Raw genomic sequence first — 20,450 nt, forward strand, 5'->3', positions numbered from 1 at the left:
CCTGCATGCCCTCCTCCCCCCACCGGCAGGAGCCCCTGACGAGCCCCCCAGCTGAAGCCCCACACAGCCCTATCTGCTGGTGCTCCCCACCCAGTCCCAGACCCACCGCAGACACCAAACCTAGGGAGAGATGGGATCCCGGCGCCAATGGGGCTCTCGGCCTGCAACCTTTGCCACTGAGTGACCCTTTCAATTCAGGTCCCTCCCTCCCCGCCCCCAGTTCAGGTCCTTCCCTACCTCACAATGTACATAGTTGGCCCCCTCCCATTGTTAATAGTTGTTGGTTTTGAAGTGCACTGTGTCCAGGTTCAAGGTTATAAAGGTTTTATTTCACAATGATGCCGGTGTTCTTGTAGGTGGGGAGGTGAGGGTGCAGTGGTGGTGGTGGTGCATGTGGTGAGGGGTGGATGTGTAGGGTGACAGTAAGAGGTGGGTGTGGATGGGGGTGGTCAGTGTGGCCCAGGAGCAAAGCTCCATCAGAGGGCCTCCCTGATCCAGACCCCGTCCCAGTTGGCCTAGCAACTGGCAGCAGCGGCTGGCTGCTCAAACATGGAGCCAGCCTTGGCCACCCATCCCTGCACGAAGGCATCCCCCTTTCCCTCCACAATGTTGTGGAGGGCACAGCAGGTGCCCACCACCTGTGGAATGTTGTGTACCTCAACCTCCAGGTGCGTGAAGAGGCACCACCACTGCCCCTTCAGGTGCCTAAAGGCCCGCTCAACCACATTTCGAGACTGGCTAAAGTGGGTGTTGAAGGCCTCCCAGCAAGGATTGAGGTGACCGGTATAGGGCCACATGAGCCACAGCAGTAGGGGGTATGCTGCATCCACCACCATGCACACTGGCACGGTGGTGTCCCAAACTGGGACCTCCCGTTGGATGTAGGTGCTGGCTTCCATATGCCGGCTCAGACCAGATTTGTGAAAGACCCGGTGTCATGCATTCAGCCTGCCCAGACCACGTAGATGTGCATGAACTGCCTTTGTGATCCACCAGGGCCTGGAGGACTACTGAGTGATAGCCCTTGAGGTTAATATAGTGGCCAGCTCTGTGTGTCAGGGTGTAGATGGGGATGTGCGTACCATCCAGGGCGCCGAAGCAGTTTGGGAACCCAAGTGCTATGAATCCCCCGTGGATGTGGACAACTCGGTGGAAAAGCATCACGTTTATGGCAGAGATGGCCTGCATGGGATGGAGAACATGCATTCTCCGGGGGTGGAGGTGTCCCAGCCCCTGCTTCTCCACCCCTCCCAGCCAGCAGCCCCCAAGGTTCCCTGAGCCGAAGTGCCCCCCTCCCCACTCCATGCAGGGGGTGTGACCCAGGTCTGGCTTACCTCCATGAGGACAGCTCCAACAGTGGCCTTGCCGACCCCAAACTTATGCCTCAACTGTCTGGGGTGGCCAGTTTCCAGATTGCAATAGCGACCTGCTTCTCAAGGGGAAGAGCAGGCTGCATGGTGGTGTCCTGGTGCTTCAGTGCAGGGGCGAGCCAGTGGCAGAGCTCCTAGAAGGTCCCCTGCATCATGTGGAAGTTCTGCAGCCATGTGGCATTGTCCGATTACCCCAGGACCAGCCGCCCCCACCAATCTGAGTTGCTGGTGTGGCTCCAGAGGCGTTGGGGCACCTGAGGGCAGGGAGCTGGGGGGGTCCACGTCCCCAGGGGGAACACTCGGTCCTCCGAGGAGGAGGGGGGGTGGCTGTGACAACTGTGCACAGCAGCTGTAGCACAATGTTCACTATCTCGGTGTCTAATGCCACAAGCAGGTGCTCATTGGCCATTGTGCTGCTGCGCTGGGGTCTGAGTGGCTTAAGACAGCTTGTCAGGCCTCAGCTCATATAGGGCAGGGAGTGTTGGGGGGGGGCCTTTAAGGAAGCGGCTGGCTGCGGGTCCCAGAAGGGCTTGGCAGCCATGTGACCCTGTCCACAGCATCTACGGTTCCGTTCTTTTGAAAGAGTGCACGTAGCCATGTGGACACTCCCTTTGGAAAGAACGGAGCGGTATTTCAGAAGGGGGGTTGAAACTTCAATCTGCTTTTGGTGTGTAGTTGCACGCTTTTGAAAGACTGGATTTCGATTACTGTCTTTCAATTTTTGGTCTTTTGAAAGAGGGCTCCCGTGTAGACACAGCTTGGAAGAACAAAGAATTTAATCTTCTGAAATTGGTCCTAGAAGAGGTAATCTCCTAAATTTCCATGTGAATGATCTGCATCATTGAATAAGAGAGCTCTTCCTCTAAGTGATCTTATTTTATTTATTTATTTATTCATTCACTCATTACCATGAAAGATTGTTCCAGCAGTTAATCACTGTCACTGTTAAACATTGTGCTTTATTTCTAATTTAAATTTGTCTGACTTCAGTTTCCAGCCTTTGACTAGAGTCCATTAAGAGCCAGTATTTTATCTGTGAAGGTATTTGTACACTATAATCAAGTCACCTTTCAATTTTTTGCTCAATATGATGAATAGACTGAACTCTGCAAGAGTCACATTGGCTATGTCTAGACTAGCCTCCAACTTCGAAGGGGACATGGTAATTAGGGTGTTGGGAGATTACTAATAAAGTGCTGCAGTGAATATGCAGCACTTCATTAGGCTAAATCTCTCCCGTGGCAACTTCAAAGTGTGAAACTTCAAAGTGCCAGATTGCATGTAGCCGTGGATCAGCCATGGATACTTCGAAGCACCCACACTCCTTCCAAGTCCCTTTACTCCTCAAGGAGCACAGGCACTTTGAAGTACCCATGGCTGACCTGTGGCTACACGCAAGCTGGTGCTTTGAAGTTTTACACTTTGAAGTTGCCGCGGGAGAGATTTAACCTAATGAAGTGCTGCATATGCACTGCAGCATTTAATCAGTAATCTCCCAAAACCCTAATTACCATGCCCCCTTCAAGGTTCGGGACTAGTCTAGACACAGCCATTGTGAGGCATTTTCAACAGGCCTTGAATCATTGTTGTGGCTCTTCTCTGCACACTCCCTAATTTTTCAAAGTTATTTTTAAATTGCTGATACCAGAACTTTACACTATATTCTAAGATGATGGAGTGGATGAAGGAGATAAAAATCTTAGGACTTTTAGCATATACCCATTCTCTTAGGAAAGAAATCTCTTTCTTTTGAAAATGACAATTACTCCAATTCAGATGTGAAATATGTCCAGAAAGGGTTAAACAGCTGGTAGCTAATTGACTCAGATTCAACCTTTAGAGTAGGGATGGGGAACCTTTTTTTCAGTCAGTGGCCATGACCCACAGAAAAATCAGTCTGGGACCACAAAAAACACCACTGACCTGGCCCCAGCTGTGAAACAAAAAACACCAACCAACCAAAACCCCACAAAACAAACACTCTGGACACTCTAACTTGGCCATCATTCACACATTTTGGAGTACTGAGGCTCAGTGCTTCCCCTAGAAGTGGGGTAAGCTCATGCTCAGACTTCATTCCTATATGAGGGGTGCACTGAAGCTTGGGGACTTGCTTCTGCACTGATGCATTAGCACCGGCCCAAGCCCTGAGTCTCAATATGGACCAGATCAAGGTTAGCTGGGGCCAAATCCAGCCTGTGAGACATAGGTTTCTGACACCTGTTTAGATACTTGTTAGAAAAATGTGTAAATGGCAACTAGGGCTATTCCATGTTAGACAGGCTAGAATTCTGAAGTGCAACTTGTAGTCTTAGAAAATTAGTACTGATACCAATTGCATATGTTTACTTGTATCTTGCTCAATGTTAGCTATGTAAACAGACTGCTCCTGTTTATTACTATAACTATGGATTCAGAGCTCAAAAGGGAATATTAACATTAAGATGAATTTAGGGTGAAATAACGTCATTGTCTACATGCCCCTTTAAAGTTTGCAATTCATGTAATAATTGACAGTGATGTTTAGGAAGCAGAAGGATACTTCAAAATCCTATTTGTTCACCTAAGACTGCATGGTTAAGAGGCTGCCAGAAAACTATATAAAAACTCTTAAGATTTGACCTTTTCCTTTCAGATCTACTTAATATTTTATGCAGGGGAAGCTTGAGTCATAAGCCTGAGATCTCCAATCCCAACTGGATCATCCTAGATATGACCTTTGGACTATAACCTCTGGACTACTTCTGAAAGAACTCTACAGCTGCAAAGCTCACCATCTCTACTATACTCATGTCTGTAAGTATACTGACTTTTCAACCCTTTTAGTTAATAACAACTAGTTATAAGTGTGCATTTATGTAAGATCTGAAATATTCATTATCTTATGGGCATGATGTGTCTGATCCTTTGGGATTGGTAGAACTTTCATATTTGATTTGGGTTTTTGGGTCGAAGACCAACACTGAGTTTGAACTATGTTCTGGTTATTGTGTAACTAGTAAGGTATTACAGAAACTGTTTTGAGGTTAGCTTGGATCTAAGTACTGATATGATTGCCTGTTTTGGCGATTGTCTGCTCCATTCTTAGACATTTTCCCTAATGAGTAAACTCCCATCCCCTGGGATTCCAGTCAGATCAAAATATTCAGAAGACTATACAAAGCAGATTTTTGAAACCCTTTATTTAAAGCACCTCCAAGATTCAAAGTTATATCAGTTCCAATCATTTTACTGGATTTTTTTGGATTATTTGTGCTTACCAATTGCTGGGTATTTTAATCCTTCAACCTAGTATGGAAGCTTATTGGTCATTTAAATGTCATTGTTTGCCCAAGGAGGAGCAAGGAGAGCTTCATTGGTTTGTGTTAAGAAATAATTTTCTGGTGTCCAAAGAATATATGGACAAAAAGAGCGATGATAAAAACTACTTTGATACTGTCTGGACTGACGAAAATGCTGGGAAGTGTAGACTTTTTAAAGCATGGTTGGGGAACCTATGGCCTGCAAGCCAAATCTGGCTTGTGGGCTGTGCCTGGTGGGATGGAGGAAATGGTTCTGCCCATCTTGCTCCCCAGCAGTCCTTCCCACACACTGAACCTCTAATTTTTGGCCCCACCCATGAATCTACATGAGGCCCACAAAATCTACTAGCCCAAACACCCAGAAGAGTTAATTTGGCTTTGGGGGAAGCCCTGAACTTTGGTCCTCTCCCCACGATGGGGGTGGAGTGAAAGAGGAGTGAGGGGAGTATCTTTTTTTCTGCTTCTCAGTGGGAGGCCACATCAATGAGGTCTGGGGATATTATTTCTTCTCACTTTTGTGTGGCCCCCAACTGATTTTTCTTTTGGTCACCGTCCCCAAATCAACAAAGGTTCCCTACCCTTGCTTTAAAGTCTAAGCTCCAGAGGACGGCCAGTTAGCACAGTTTCAAATGTGTCTGCATTTTAATGTGGGTTTTCTATCACAATAAGCCAACTCGATTGACCCATCACAACTGATAAATAAAACCTTCTGATTCACCAAGACAGAGTCTTGAGTTTCACTACATGTGCACTGAAAACTGTTGTTAGGATTCTGAATTAAATTATTCATGATATAGATTTTTTGACCATGGTTTGAAGCACAGTATACCATACTAGAGTGTTGCACAGAAGAGAATGATCTGCTAAACTGTTCATTTCCTTTAGCATAAATTTATAAATGAGACAGACAGCATTACAAAGTAAATCTCCATTGAAGTTTCTACTTCCATGTGGCAAGTATAAAAAGTGAATTCAAAACCTGTAAATTTACCTTTGTGCTTCTGGAGATTTCCCCAGACTTGGATGTCTCAGGAAATATTGTCTAAGAGTCTCCCTTCCTCTAAAAGGGGATGTTACTTCTTTTCTTGATTTCTTCAAACTTGATGCTTCTAGGGGCTTAGAAAAATATTTCTTATGGCACAAACTAATTACGTATTTTACTTGTAGCTCTTTAGGCATACTAATTGCATCTACATCACTATGGCTGTGTCTACACGTGCCCCAAACTTCGAAATGGCCATGCAAATGGCCATTTCGAAGTTTACTAATGAAGCGCTGAAATGCATATTCAGCGCTTCATTAGCATGCGGGCGGCAGCGGCGCTTCGAAATTGACGAGCCTTGCCGCCGTGCGGCGCGTCCAGACGGGGCTCTTTTTCGAAAGGGCCCCACCTACTTCGAAGTCCCCTTATTCCCATGAGCTCATGGGAATAAGGGGACTTCGAAGAAGGTGGCGTCCTTTCGAAAAGGAGCCCCATCTGGACGCGCCGCGCGGCTGCAAGGCTCGTCAATTTCGAAGCGCCGCTGCCGCCCGCATGCTAATGAAGCGCTGAATATGCATTTCAGCGCTTCATTAGTAAACTTCGAAATGGCCATTTGCATGGCCATTTCGAAGTTTGGGGCACGTGTAGACACAGCCTATGTCTGAAATGTGTTATACTTCACTTCTGTATAAATGTAAACTAAAAAAAAAGAAAATAAAAAATTCAGTTCTATTTATAAAAATATGCCACTGAAGGGCAAAAACAATGAAGTTCTGTGGCACCTTATAGACTAACAGATTTATTGGAGCATAAGTTTTCTTGGGCAAAGACCCACTTTGTCAGATGCAAAGCTACCCCTCTGATACACTGAAAGGCAACCATTCTTTGTGAAATTTGGAATTCACTACCCTGATTTGTCTAAAATTGTACTTCAAAGGCTAGGAATTATACATATTTCTATTCCTGGTATTTGATTTTGTTTGTATTATTATACTTACATTGTTGCTATATGGTAATGATTAAATTAAAAATAAACTCACTTTTTGGAATTCCACTACTGCTGTTGTGCACTGCTTTGCATCTTCAGATACACTTAGCTCACTTACTTCCTTTGCTAAACTTCTTTTGATACCAAGAAAGTGGTCATTCCTCCTAATAAACAAGTAACAACATTAAAAGTTAGCAATATACTAACAAAGGACCTGTCTGCAGGAAGAGTAAGGGCACCTGGAATTCCTATGCACTTTAGTGGGAGTTGCAGGTGTTCAGAATTTTAAAGGAGTTTTGTGTTTTAAGTGCTATTATTTTTATAAGTCTTTGCAGACTATCCTGTACATATAAAGGTTTACAGATAGTTTAATTTCATCAAACATTATTTTTGTTCTTCCCATTGCATTAGTTAAAATGGATGAATCCACTCTCTCCAGCCTAATTATTGTCAGAGCTGGCAGCTCGCTAATATTACAGGTTGAACCTCTCTAGTCCAGCACCCATGGAACGTGACCAGTGCTGAACCAGAGAATTTGCCAAACCATGGGAGCCCAATATTGTCTAGCAGCATTACCAACACTTCCACTGTTTACTGGACTTTAGAAGACATTTAGGGGTGAATTACAGCTAAATAACAGCACAGAACAGTGAGAGCCAGGACTGGTGTCTGTAAACAAATTTTATGGGACCACAGGAAACTTGACCACAGTCATGGTAAGTGGACATCCAGCCATCTAAAATCAAACTGGACCATGGATGTTGCCAGACCAGAGAGGGCTGGTCTAGAGAGCTTCAACCTGTAGTGAGCCAGGCAGAACTCTATTCTCCTGATGTCATTGATACAACCCCAATGGCCATATTGCAATGTAGAGTCTCTATAAGAGATTTGGCCTTTACACAAACATTAGCAAGGGAGAAACACCCCTTCATACAGTCTCTGAGGCTGTATGGCCCTCAAGGTCTATGGCATTGTAGCAGGCCAGTAGCCTTGGAAGCAGTATTATCCTGGATGGCACTCTCACACTTTACAATCTCTATTGTATCTGGAATTCAGGAAACCAAAATCAAAATTATTTCTGAGTTCTGTTACTACTGTAATTTAAAGTTACCGTCTTAGGAAATCCTTCACACTGCTTGTCCATTCCAGCATTCGTTGAAATTTCTCTTCATTAAGTGCTTTGTGCAAAACTTGAACAAAGAACTCAAGAAAACGAGGTTTCTTCCTGAATTTCATTACTATGTCAGCAATATAATAATACACAGTTATTATAGGCTTTCTTGTATAATATTATAATTATTTTCTGAATTCTGCCTTATATTACTAATTTATTAAATTATTTCTCTAGACATATTTATATTATGTTGCACAAAGACAGAGGTGAGAAATATGCTAATATTAAAATCAAATAATTCAACAGCATATCGTACATAATCCAAAAACATTTTAAACGCTAGTGGTAGCAAAACCTCCCAAATTTGCATAAGTGACTGGAAGACCTATTGTAATTTACTGAGTTTTGTGAATTAGACAGCAAGTGAAGAATAAAAAACAAAGATAAAATATCACAAATGCATTTTGTTCATTTAGATTCCAATCCTGCAGTGAAAATCATGTTGGGGTTAACCTACAATTATTGCTGCAAGTTATAAGTATTATTTTGGCAATTCAAGGTCTGTTTTAACTATTTCTAGTTAACACTCTGGCTACGTCTACACGTGAAGCCTACATCGAAATAGCTTATTTCGATGTAGCAACATCGAAATAGGCTATTTCGAAGAATAACGTCTACACATCCTCCAGGGCTGGCAACGTCGATGTTCAACTTCGACGTTGCGCAGCACCACATTGAAATAGGCGCTGCGAGGGAACGTCTACACGCCAAAGTAGCACACATCGAAATAAGGGTGCCAGGCACAGCTGCAGACAGGGTCACAGGGAGGACTCAACAGCAAGCCGCTCCCTTAAAGGGCCCCTCCCAGACACAGTTGTACTAAACAACACAAGATACACAGAGCCGACAACTGGTTGCAGACCCTGTGCCTGCAGCATGGATCCCCAGCTGCCGCAGCAGCAGCCAGAAGCCCTGGGCTAAGGGCTGCTGCACACAGTGACCATAGAGCCCCGCAGGGGCTGGAGAGAGAGCATCTCTCAACCCCCCAGCTGATGGCTGCCATGGAGGACCCGGCAATTTCGACGTTGCGGGACGCAGATCGTCTACACGGTCCCTACTTCGACGTTGAACGTCGAAGTAGGGCGCTATTCCGATCCCCTCATGAGGTTAGGGACTTCGACGTCTCGCCGCCTAACGTCGAAGTTAACTTCGAAATAGCGCCCGACGCGTGTAGCCGCGACGGGCACTATTTCGAAGTTAGTGCCGCTACTTCGAAGTAGCGTGCACGTGTAGACACAGCTTCTATGCTATCTGCCTATGCCCCTCTCATCTTTGTCACCAAGAAGTTAAAAATTACTTTAGCTCAAGTTTAATCAGTGCTAAGAGTATACTGAATTATGTACATTTTACAGTTTTGTCTCCACGAACAGTTTAGATTCCATTGCTTTAGTCATATGAGGAGACACAGTTCAGATTTCATACACCTCCTATTTTACTTTGAAAACATAAAAAAAACTTGAACTTTACATTTTAAACTCCTCTTCTGTTAAAAAAGGAGCCTCTTGTTGCAAAAATGACATTGCTTTTTATGGAACAACAAAACATTGCACTTTTTTGAAAATAGTCTCATTTCAAGTTAATCAGCCAATGTGTGAAAAAACCATCAAATTTCCAGTAAAGTCATAATTTGTTGCAAATATTTCATGTACACATAAATGTCTCCACTAGGAGCATTGATAGCTATATTGATTTCAAATAATAAAGGGATAAAAATGGAAATGTTTTCATGTTGCAAAGCACTTATTACAAACAATGAAGAATAAAAATAACTTCTTAATTTTACCTACCACTTTACCAGTATTTGAATTTTTAAGAAATGCTGACAACAAAAGCAAAACCCAGGTTTCTTACCTTCCCTGTAGGCATTCTTTGTTGCCCAACTTGAAATTATAGGGTAGAGAAAAAAAGGATCTTCTTGTCCTGTAATCTCTTGTCCAGTACCTAGATTGATAACCAAGTTAAATTAAATCCATATGACAACACAAGAAAGATGTGAATTTTTTTCTTGAACTGCAGATGAAGACCACAAAACAGCCTCATTAACCCATGTTAGCTGTGTCTACACGTGCATTCCTCATTCGAAAGAGGAAAGCAAATAAGGGAAATCAGAAATGCAAATGAGGTGCTGATTTACATACCTCATGTTTTATTTGTATAATATCTTTTTGGAAGAGATTCTTTCAAAAGGAAAAAAGCAGTGTAGCTGCATCTCTTTAAAAAAATAAACCCCACCTTCGAAGGAATCCTTATTCCTATGTTTTTTATAACAACATGTTTCGGGTAAAGACTACTTTTTAAATCAAATTAACACTTTGCTGATTTAATAATTAAACTATATTCTATTTTATTTTTATATATTGTAGAATGAAGATTTTTGCTTTTTAAAAACTTTACTTGTATTTTCTATACACGAACACAAGTAGCTATATAGCAAGACTGTATCATTTTTCAGACCTGTCCTGCCAATTATACACTACTTTTTGTCTTACTGAGGCATGCATATGTGACAATAATGTATATGAATATATTATGTACCTAAACCAAGACAGGATCAACAAGGCAACCCCTTTCCTACAAATAAAAGGGATAAAAATTTAAGAAAACAGATTGGAATGTGGGGAAAGAAGAACTGGCATAATACTTAGATACCATGATTTCTGTAACTTGTATGTCTTTTATGATCATGATCACATATTGTATATTTTCTACTTCCTATTAGTTCAAGTAATTTCTCACACAGTGACATGGTAGCAAGCTCTTTAAGCAAGCTGAGTTGAAAGTAGCATCTATTTTTATCAGCTGGAAAGGATCCTTTTAGACATTGGAAAAGAGGATGCAATAATTTCTTGATTTATGAACGCTAATACATTTAACATAAAACAGCTTAGTGAATGTGAGGAGTTAAGACGCAGCACTGACGTAAGTGCTTTAAATCTACTGCTTCAGTAATATATGGTGTAGTTGTAGAAAGTGGCATGGGAAAAACTGGCTTTCTCTTGTCTCCAGTTCCCTAAGGTGTATTTGACAAAATCTACTTTATTAAATACACATTTTGGAGTCTTGGGCTGTGTCTACACTACAAGATAACATCAATTTTAAGTCAGTTAGACCAATTTTTCCAAGTGCCTGTCCTCACTGTAAAATCCATTAGCTCAATTTATGGAGCACTAAAATCTAAATATCATAGTAATCTGACGGGTGTAGTGTTCATTTCGAATTTAAAATTCTAAACGAAGGGTAGTGAGGATGCGCCACGTCTTTAAACTGAATTAATTAGCCTCCAGACATGTCCCGTATGTGCCCCACAATGCCCCACAGTTCTCCACTCTGGCCTCTTACATCACTGCTGTCAGGTGCGGAGGAATTAGGCAACAGGAAAACCATTACAATTCAGCACCTGGAAGGCTGTAGGGTCATGAGAGACTGAAAAATCTTTCTTTTTATTTGCTAGTAGCACAGGTGTGAGCTCTGTGGTTCTGTGTGTACCTCTTCTGCTGCCTTTTTTTTCTGCACTGCCTGGTGCCATGTGTCAGGTAGACTGTGGGTGGGGGTCTTGCTTGTCTTATAGGATAAGAAACTTTTCAGCCATTTACATTTTCTCCGGCTCCTCACATCCCCTTCCTTCCCTTCCTGAGAGGCACCATGCATTCTGGAACTTTCCCTCACACACATCACATGGCAGCTAGTGTGTGGGTGGAGTTGTGCTTGGATGAGAAATTTCATTTCATCCACTTACATTGTGTCTTGACCCCCATGTCCCTTTCCTTCCCTCCCCCCAGAGGTGCCACGCAGTCTGGAACTTTCCCGCGACCACCTGCATCATGTGGCTTGACCCTGAACCAATAAAAGGACATACTGCGCAAGGTGCCAAGCAGCTTGCATGTGGTGAGGGTCATGATTTTCAGGTGCTGGCTGTAGCCAGGGGTCTTTTAGCCACCCGGGGGGGTCTTTTAGCTACCCGGGGGGGGGGGTCTTCCTCAGCAGTCATGATTTTTGGGTGCTGGCTTTAGTTGAGGGTCTTTTAGCCACCTGGGAGGGAGTCTCCCTTGGTGGACATGATTTTCGGCCCATAGAAGAAAATGCTTTGTCACTATGGCTGTTCTCTTAGACCAAATTTTTTATATAGGCTTTATCAAAGGCCAAAGGAGCTGGCTTCAGTCAGGGGTCTTTTAGCTGCCAGGGGGAAGTCTCCCTCGGCACTCACAATTTTTGGGTGCTGGTTGTAGTCAGGGGTCTTTTAGCTGCCTGGGGGAAGTCTCCCTCGGTGGTCATGATTTTCGGGGCTGGCTACAGTCAGAAGTCTTTTATCCGCCTGGGGGGATGTCGGACAGCAATTTTGGTCAATAGAAGAAAATACTTTGTCACTAGAGTGGCTGTCCTCTCAGACCAAATTTTTTGTGTGGGCTTTATCCAGAGGTCAAAGGGGCTGGCTTTATTCAGGACTCTTTCAGCTATCCCGAGCCACTACTGATTCATTCTAGTTTCAGTGTAGCATGCGTGTCTGCTCAAACGTATTCTTCTTTTACGTGTCTTCCTTGCCAGGAGGTCTAAATCCAGATCCAACCCTGCAAAGATCCAATGCTTTTGCATCCCATTTTCAAAAACATGTCAGTTGGGACAGGTTTACTACCCCTCCCCTACCCTCAATTATAAAAAGCACATCTCTTAGAAAGGCCAGCCAGACCCCCATCTGGAAAAAAGGACATTTGTTTAACACAGCGGGGGAAAGAGGGGAATTAAATGTGGGAAGATGTCATCAGATACCCACATCCACTTACAGGACCAGAATACTATGGGGCTCAGGGAACTGTGGAATAGGTTCCCACAATACACTGCTGCCACACTTGATTTAAGCTACTTGTGTGTGGAAGAAATAAGTTGATTTTGTGGGGAACATGTGGGAAAGTGAAGATGCTCAAAATAGAATGGATAAAACCCAGTGTTAAGAAATTGATTTTAATAAAGTTGATTTTAGCTCACAGTGTAGATGCAGCCTCCAACCTCCTTGCTAACCTCCTCCTACACTCTCTCCCACACCCTACTGGAGGGAAGGTCTTTATAAAAGGCAGCCTCAAGTAGGACCAGATAGCCCTAAATGGTTAGGGCAGCCTCTTTCCCAACTGTTCCCACTCTGCTTGATAGCCAGGACTGTTTCAAGCTGCTTTTCTTCTTGGAATTTGCTCCCGTGGCTAAGCCCTATCACACTGGAAAAAACCTCTCGTGTTGACGTAGCCTACCAGTATCAGCTTAAAATTTTAATTTGAGGAAATCTTTGAGAAAGTGAGCCTGGATTGTCTTTTGTGTTACGCCAGTTGGTTTCTAGTGAAACTGGCACATTCAGTTCTTTTTCCCCATGTCCTTCATAGATTATCATCAATGGGACTTTGCACAGTGTAGATCCACTTATAATAATTTCCCTCTGAGTGGCTTTTGTTAATCATGTCCTCTAGCAGTGAGCACATTGTGCTAGAAGACTTAACTGTATTAATTAGGATACCTGTTACCTGGGCATCTATCATTGGTTATGAATCCAGCCAATAGGAGACTTATCTATTGCTTTGAATTTTCTCTTTTTTTTATTCTGAATATCACTTTTCCTAACCAAATATTTGTAAATGTTCCTTTACCCTGAACTTTTGATTTAGATTTTGTTTATTCATTTAAATTTTGCGGATACACTTGAATAGAATTTTGGCTATTGAGTACTGCACATAGAATTGTTGATGAAATTTAATCTTCTGATAGGTACATATGATACAGTATTTTATTAAATGAGCTATTTAATTTGAATTTAATTTGCATAACTCATTAAGACCCAATCCTGCCACTTGTTCTGCATGAGAACATGTGTCCATCTCTTTGGAACAAGTGGATGGATCAGGTCCTAGTTGAGCTACATGTTGAATTGGATTGCTACACTTTCTTTTTCTGTTTGTTGGAGATATTTTTATTGCCAACATGCAAGGAAGTATGAGAAAGGCAGATTTGTAACTAATATAGAACTAACAGTAACGCCTCTAGAGTTAGGATTTTCATTTGGATTTCCATCTCAGGTCCTATTTTCAGCCTCATCTAACTCTCACCTAACATTGGCACACAAACATATAACCTAAATATTTTCATAGTTAATGCAGGTTGCAAGCATTTTAATTTATCTAACCCCTGCCGAATTTAAAAGGCAGTGAAATGTTAACAAGTTCCTAAATCTTTACAAAAACATTTCCTCCTTCCTACTCCCCCTATCAATTTCAACTATTACCACCACAGTTTACAATGGCAGAAACTTCAAAGCAAACAATGCATTGGTGGCCAGGTTACCAATGATTTCTGCCACGATGTTGACTAGTCCTGCTCAGAACAAATCTAGACAAGATGAGGGACAAAATATCAGCAACTACCAATATTTTGTCTACAAGAACACTCTTCTTGGCTCTCAGCAGTGGAGCTACAATTGTGTTAGCCCCGGTGGGAAGGTACAGAGGGAAAATAATTGTATAGACACCATCACATATAAGCAGCTGCATCTGCACCTGCACCCCCCCAAGCTCCTGCACACCCCCAGATCAGTCCTATACCCTACCTCATCCCCAGACCCCACATCTCCACACCACACCACTCTCCAGCAGCCCCCTCCCATGCACTGAACCTCTCATTTTGGCCTCACAACAGATCCTAGGAAGGGGCCCCAACAAAATCCACTAGCCACAGTCCCCCTAGACTCTGGGATGGAGTTTGAAAATAGTTAGGTGACTGTCTTTTCTGTTTCTTAATTGGGGACCTCATCTGTGAGGGTTTTAGGTTTGTTTGGTTTGTTTTCTGTGGTTGAGTGGCTCCTAGCTAAAAAGAAGTTCTCACCCCTGACCTAAACCTTCCTTTTCAACAGTCAAGGCTGAAGCACATTCTCAGGAATCTGAGCAAGGGTGCTCAAAGCAATGTTCTTAATAGAAATTTTGATATTTGTGGGTTCAGCAAGCTATAGGGGTGCTGGCAGGGAGAGGGTGAAGGGCTTGGAATTATGGGGTGTACAATGGCAGGGACAAGCAGGAATATTAAACTTGTGATGGTTAACAACTGACTAAGTTGGCTGGGGAGCATCTGTTATCTTCCAAAGAGGCTGTAAGCTTGGTTCTGCCCAGCAGCAGTGCAGCTGAATATGGATGCATACGCAATTCTGGCAACTGGGCATTGGTATTCAGAGGCATACAACAAGTGTGTACAACCTCAGATGAGAAGTCAACATTAATGTGTTGTGATTTCATTCCAGGTGTTGACCATGCAGGTAGTAGTACGGATCTATTGGGCACAGGACCGGGGTATTATATGCACATAGGTGGATGTTCCAGTGACTTTGAGAGTTGACAACCAAGGTTCATTGACCAGGGTAAGCCTGCGCTAGCATGGAAGGAGAAGCATCTTATGAGACTGGCTAATGTCACAAATGTGCACCACAGAGACCCATGAGCAGTCACCTTGGAAAACACTATTTGGGAATGTGTAAATGGATTAAATTACTACCTGGAACAAGAAGGAACTTAAAGCATTTCCAACCACATGGCACTGCCTCAACACAGAGTCTACCTGGGTGCCATGGGGCACCACCTGGTGGACAAGCACAACAGACACTAATGGTGGGATGGCCAAATTTATTGATCATGAAAGGCTGACAGTTTGTATATAGAGACACACTTTGCCAGAGGCATGAATGGGGGGCGTTCCAGGGGAGGGTTTAAAGAGGGAGTCTCAGTCAAGGGGAGGCCCAGAGTTGACAAGGTCTGTTCAGTCATGGAGGATATGCCCCATTATCAGTAGTTACTGTGGAATCGTGAACATCAAGAGGGGAGAAATCAGGTCAGTTCAGTCAGGGAAGACGCGGCCCATTATCAGTAGCTAATATGGAGGTGTGAACATCAATATCAGAGAAATGGAGAAAGCGGAGAAAGAAAAAGTGGGTTTTTGCCCATGAAAGCTTATGCGCCAAAATATCTGTTAGTCTATAAGGTGCCACTGGTCTTCTGTTTGCTTTTGAAGATATAGACTAACTCGGCAGCCCCTCTGATACTTTGGATATAGAGGGGCACAAAATTATTCAAGGAGGATGGTATTCCACTGTAAAGCTTTGGAGCCCATTTGTTTTGGCCAATGTAAAAGAGTGGGGGAGTAAGGTGTCTGGAAGCAGCATGGATGTGGGGGCAGAAGGTCAAGGAAGCTGCCAAGCTAATTGCTACCAGCTCAGTTGGATCTCCAGTTCAGGTACTCTACAAAAAAAGGTATATAGTGACTGGATAAATGGGCTGTCAAAGGACTTAAAAATATACATTAATTAAAAGGAATGAACAGGGAGACTGTGTTCTGCACTACAGCTCTCTTCGGAAAGGACGGCTTTCAAAACAGAACGTTGAAAGTTGTCCTTTTGAAAGGGAACATCCACACAGACAAATGGGACCGAAGGTGCAATCTGCTCTTTCGAAAGTCCCCAAGTGCAATTTCGAAAGAGAGCGTCCACACTACGCAGGGCGCTCTTTTGAAAGTACAGGGGCAGGAAGCATCGCTGCCTGCCACCCCTTTAAAGGGCGCCCCCATCCCAAGCCTCAGCCTGCACATGCTGAGGATCAGCTGCCTGTCCCCAGGCTCGCAGACTGAGGAGATTAGAGGAGGCTCCCCGGGCGCCGATGGAACCCGAGCAGCACCCCCTTCTCATCAGGGCCGTTGCCAGCGTACTGGCCATGGTCCTGGTCACCGTGCACCAGTGGCTATGGGCAGCCAGCCTACTAGCCACCCTCCTGGAAGCCATCCTGAGGGCGTGACATCCCCACCTGGTCCCCTGGGTTACCTGCTGCATGTGGGGCTTCCCCACAAGCAGTGACTGGTGAAACCAGCTGGTGCTGGAGGACTGGGGCGACGACCGGTGGCTACAGAACTTCAGGATGACCAAGGGGACTTTCCTGGACCTGTACCACTGACTTGCCCCAGCCCTCCAGCACCATGACACCTGCATCAGGCTGGTGCTCCCACTCCAGAAAAGGGTGGCCATCACCCTGTGGAAACTGGACACCCCAGACAGTCACTGATCCATTGGCCACCAGTTCAGGGTGGGCAGGACCACCACTGGGGCCATGCTCAACAAGGTAAGCCATGCCCGTGTCACACCCCTATCACATGCAGGGGCTGGGGGATAGGGGGCACCCCGGCATGGGGCACCATCGAGGACCAGGGGGCAGCCCCCATCAGGGATGCAACAGGGTCTGGGATGGGGGCCCCAGGGAGGCCTGCCCTGCAGGGGACCAGGACAGGGATGGAGAAGGGGATGGGCAGGAACACTACACCCTACTCCGTGCTCATGAGCACATCCTCCGCCCACTCCCTGCAGATCATCCAGGCCATTAACAGGGTCCTCCTGTGGCAGCTGATCCGCATCAGGGACCTGGACAATACCATCCGGGGCTTTGAGGAGGTGGGTTTCCAAAACTGCTTCAGGGCCCTGGATAGCACACACATGGCCATCCGGGCCCCAGAGCACAGTGGCAGGGCCTACATAAACTGCAAGGCCTACCACTCCATGGTCCTGCAGGCACTTGTCGATGCCAACGGTCAGTTCCAGAACATCTGTGTGGGCTGATCCAGCTGTGCCCATGATGTCAGGGTGTTCTGGAACTCAGGGCTGGGCCGCTGCATGGCCGAGGGAACCTTCATCCCTTGGCAGGAGCTGTCTACTGGGGACACCACAATGCCACCCTACCCCCTTCAGGCCTGGCTCATGAGGCTGTACACAGGATACATACATCCTAGCTAAGACGTTTTTAATGAGTGGCTGAACCGGGCCCGCAACATGGTAGAGCAGGCATTTGGCTGCTTGAAAGGGCGCTTCAGATGGCTCCTAACCAGCCTGGAGGTGGGCCTCCCCAGCGTTCCAGTGGTGATTGGGGCCTGCTGTGCATGGCACAACCTCGTGGAGGAAAAGTACGAATCATTTGTGCAGGGGTGGGCCGTCGAGGCGGGGTGCGGGTACGAGCAGCCCCCTGCCACCCTATGCCACCAGGCCCACAGGATGGGGTGTGGGTACGGGAGGCCCTGTGCCAGGTCTCTGAGTGAGAACTGTGGTAACCACCCCACCCCACCCCACACACACACATACCACCCCCACCCCCGCGCACACACACCCCACCATCCCCACACATGCACAGGGGACTCAGACGGAACCATGAAATAAACACTTTACTGAACACTGCTACTACTGGTCTTTGCCTATATATGCGGGGGGGGAATTGCAAACAGGGGCCTGGGGGGAACTATATACCGGGAGGCATTGCAAACGGGGGGCTGGAGGTAACTATATACAGGAGGCAATTGCAAACAGGCGGCTGGGAGAACTACATACAGGGGTGTTGCGGCCCCCAGTGGGCTCCCTCCGGGCCCTGGGAGGGCCAAGGGTAAGGACAAGAGGCCCTATTCATTTATGGGAGTCAAGGGCTGGGATCTCCGTTGCCTACACCTGCCCCTTGCCCCCCCGTGTCCAGGTGCTCCATCGTAGCTGGGCCAGGGCGGGTGGCACAGGGAGGTAGGGGCACGGCTGGGGTGGGGCTCCTGCAGGTTCCCCAGGGTCAACACGACGGGAGTTGGGGGTAGTGGGGATGGCCTCCTCCTGGCCAGCCCTGGCCAACAACATATGGGCCAGATGTATGAGGCCCACTGGCGGCAGGTGGGTTGGGACCAGGGCAGAGAGGTCGGGCAAATGGGGGATTTCTCTGCAGGGGGTGGGGTGAGAGAGGAGACCAGGGAAGTGGGGGAAGTCAGATGTGGAGAGGCTGAACGGGGGACCGAGGAGGAAGGTCGGAGGAGCAGAGGCGGGAGAGCAGCTGGGTGACGGGGGAACAGGGTATGGTGGGGGAGGCAGGGGGGCAGGGACATGAGTGCCTTGTGATGGGGCAGCAGCCGGGTCCAGACGGCCCACCATGGCCCAGATCAGGGCTTCCGTGTGCGTTGTGACCCGGTCCGAGGCCTGCCGCTTCATGGCAAGCCACTCCCACAGCACGCCAGTAAGGTCCTGCAGTGCTGCAGTATGAGCAGCGTCCCTCGCCTCCTCCTCCCCACCCTGGCGGCGCTGGCAGATGGCCCGGTGGCAGTCCACACAGTCCCCACTCGGGATCCAGGCTGCTCCCCCTCACCCTCTGTCATGGGGCTGGTCTGGCCACTGGCTGCAGGAGCTGTGGAGACAGAACAGGAGGGGGGAATGGGCCATTAGTCCCAGGTGCAGGTCCCCGTGTCCCCACCCACCCCGCCATCCCAGGGTCCCTGCGGTGCCCATGTCCTTGGGTGCCCCGCTTGGGTGCCAATGGCATGGGCTTCCCCCATGGCTCCCTGGTCCCTCCACGGCTGGCTGGTCTGTGGTGCTGTCCCATCCATGTGGTGCTGAGTGCCATGCATTGTCCCCCTGGGCCCGGGGAGCCTAGCCATCCGGGGTACACATGCATCAGGGCTGGTGGCCGTGTGGGATGCCTGCAGCCACCCCAGGAAGGACCTGGCACTCCCTGCCCGGGCACTGGGGCAGCTGATGTGCATGCCACCTACCTATGGGTCCCTCAGGGAAGTCAGGCGAGACACGGGTGGAAAGGGCCTGGCTGGATGGCCCAGATGGGATGTCAATGACGAGGGCCCCCTCACTTGAGCCCTCGTCATTGCTGGTAGGGTTGGGTCGCCATGCTGTCCGTGGGCGCCTTGTGCTGCCCAACAGTCCTGGTGCTCCTCATCCTCCGTCGCCATCTCCAGCTCGGTGTCAGCCACGGCCGTGTCAAGAACAACGATGGGGGGGTCTGGCCTCCTTCAGCCACAGGAGACGGTGGAGCTCCTTATAGTAGGGGCAGTGTGTGGAGGCTGCCCCCAACTGCCTGGCTGCATCCTGGGCCCTGTAATACCCCTGCTGCAGTTCTTTCACTTTGGACCTGACCTGGTCTGGGGTGCAGGTGGGGTAGCCCTGGCTGACCAGCCCCTTTGCCAGCTGCTCGAAGGCCACAGCATTGCAGCAATGGACCCCTGTTTGTTGGAGGACCTCTTCATCCTCCCATAGGCAGAGGAGGTCCTGGAGCTCGGCCTCTGTCCAAGAGGGGGCACTTCAGGGCCTGGCTTGCCTCCTGGGATGACTCCCTGCCATCCTTGGAGGGCCCCTCGGGTGAGTGGGGGTCTGGGTGACTGGCTGTGGGTCTGGGACGTGTGAGGGACTGGCTGTCTGTCGTAGAGGCTGGTGAACTGGAGAGCAGCGTGGGCTCCCTGCTGCCTGCATGCTCTCAGCTTCCCGCCTGAGGCTCTGTGGGAGCCTGCATCCTTAAGCGCAGCTAAACACTGGAGCCATAGAACTATGTCTGTGCTACGAGCGGCGCCACCACCTGCCAGCTGATCGCCGCCATGGAGGACTCCCTCTTTCGAAAGAGCAGGCCGCAGAGTGTCTACACTTGCTCTCTTTCGAAATTATCTTTCGAAGGAGGGCACTCTTCCCATCCCAGGAATGGAGGACTGACTGTGAAAGAACGGGGGAGTTCTTTCTAAGTTAATTTTGAAAGAGCGCAGTGTGTGAGTAGATGCTCCATGGGTTCTTTCGAAAGAACTTGGTCTTCCATCCTGGATTTTGAATGTACTTGCCAGT

The 20,450-nt window shown here is 47.0% G+C and overlaps 1 protein-coding gene across 1 annotated transcript in view; it reads right to left on the minus strand.

Annotated features, from left to right (window-relative positions):
• The window catches only part of CFAP54 (cilia and flagella associated protein 54), a 315,059-nt gene that overhangs the window by 152,132 nt on the left and 142,477 nt on the right, over positions 1–20,450 (minus strand). The window contains exons 30-33 of the mRNA XM_074983979.1: positions 9,668–9,757; positions 7,754–7,880; positions 6,695–6,806; positions 5,664–5,788 (exon numbers count right to left, since the gene is read on the minus strand). Coding sequence (XP_074840080.1) covers positions 5,664–5,788; positions 6,695–6,806; positions 7,754–7,880; positions 9,668–9,757 — 454 coding nt within the window. The remainder of the gene's footprint in view (positions 1–5,663; positions 5,789–6,694; positions 6,807–7,753; positions 7,881–9,667; positions 9,758–20,450) is intronic.

The sequence above is a fragment of the Carettochelys insculpta genome, chromosome 1, assembly GCF_033958435.1.
Source record: "Carettochelys insculpta isolate YL-2023 chromosome 1, ASM3395843v1, whole genome shotgun sequence".
Lineage (NCBI taxonomy): Eukaryota > Metazoa > Chordata > Testudines > Carettochelyidae > Carettochelys > Carettochelys insculpta.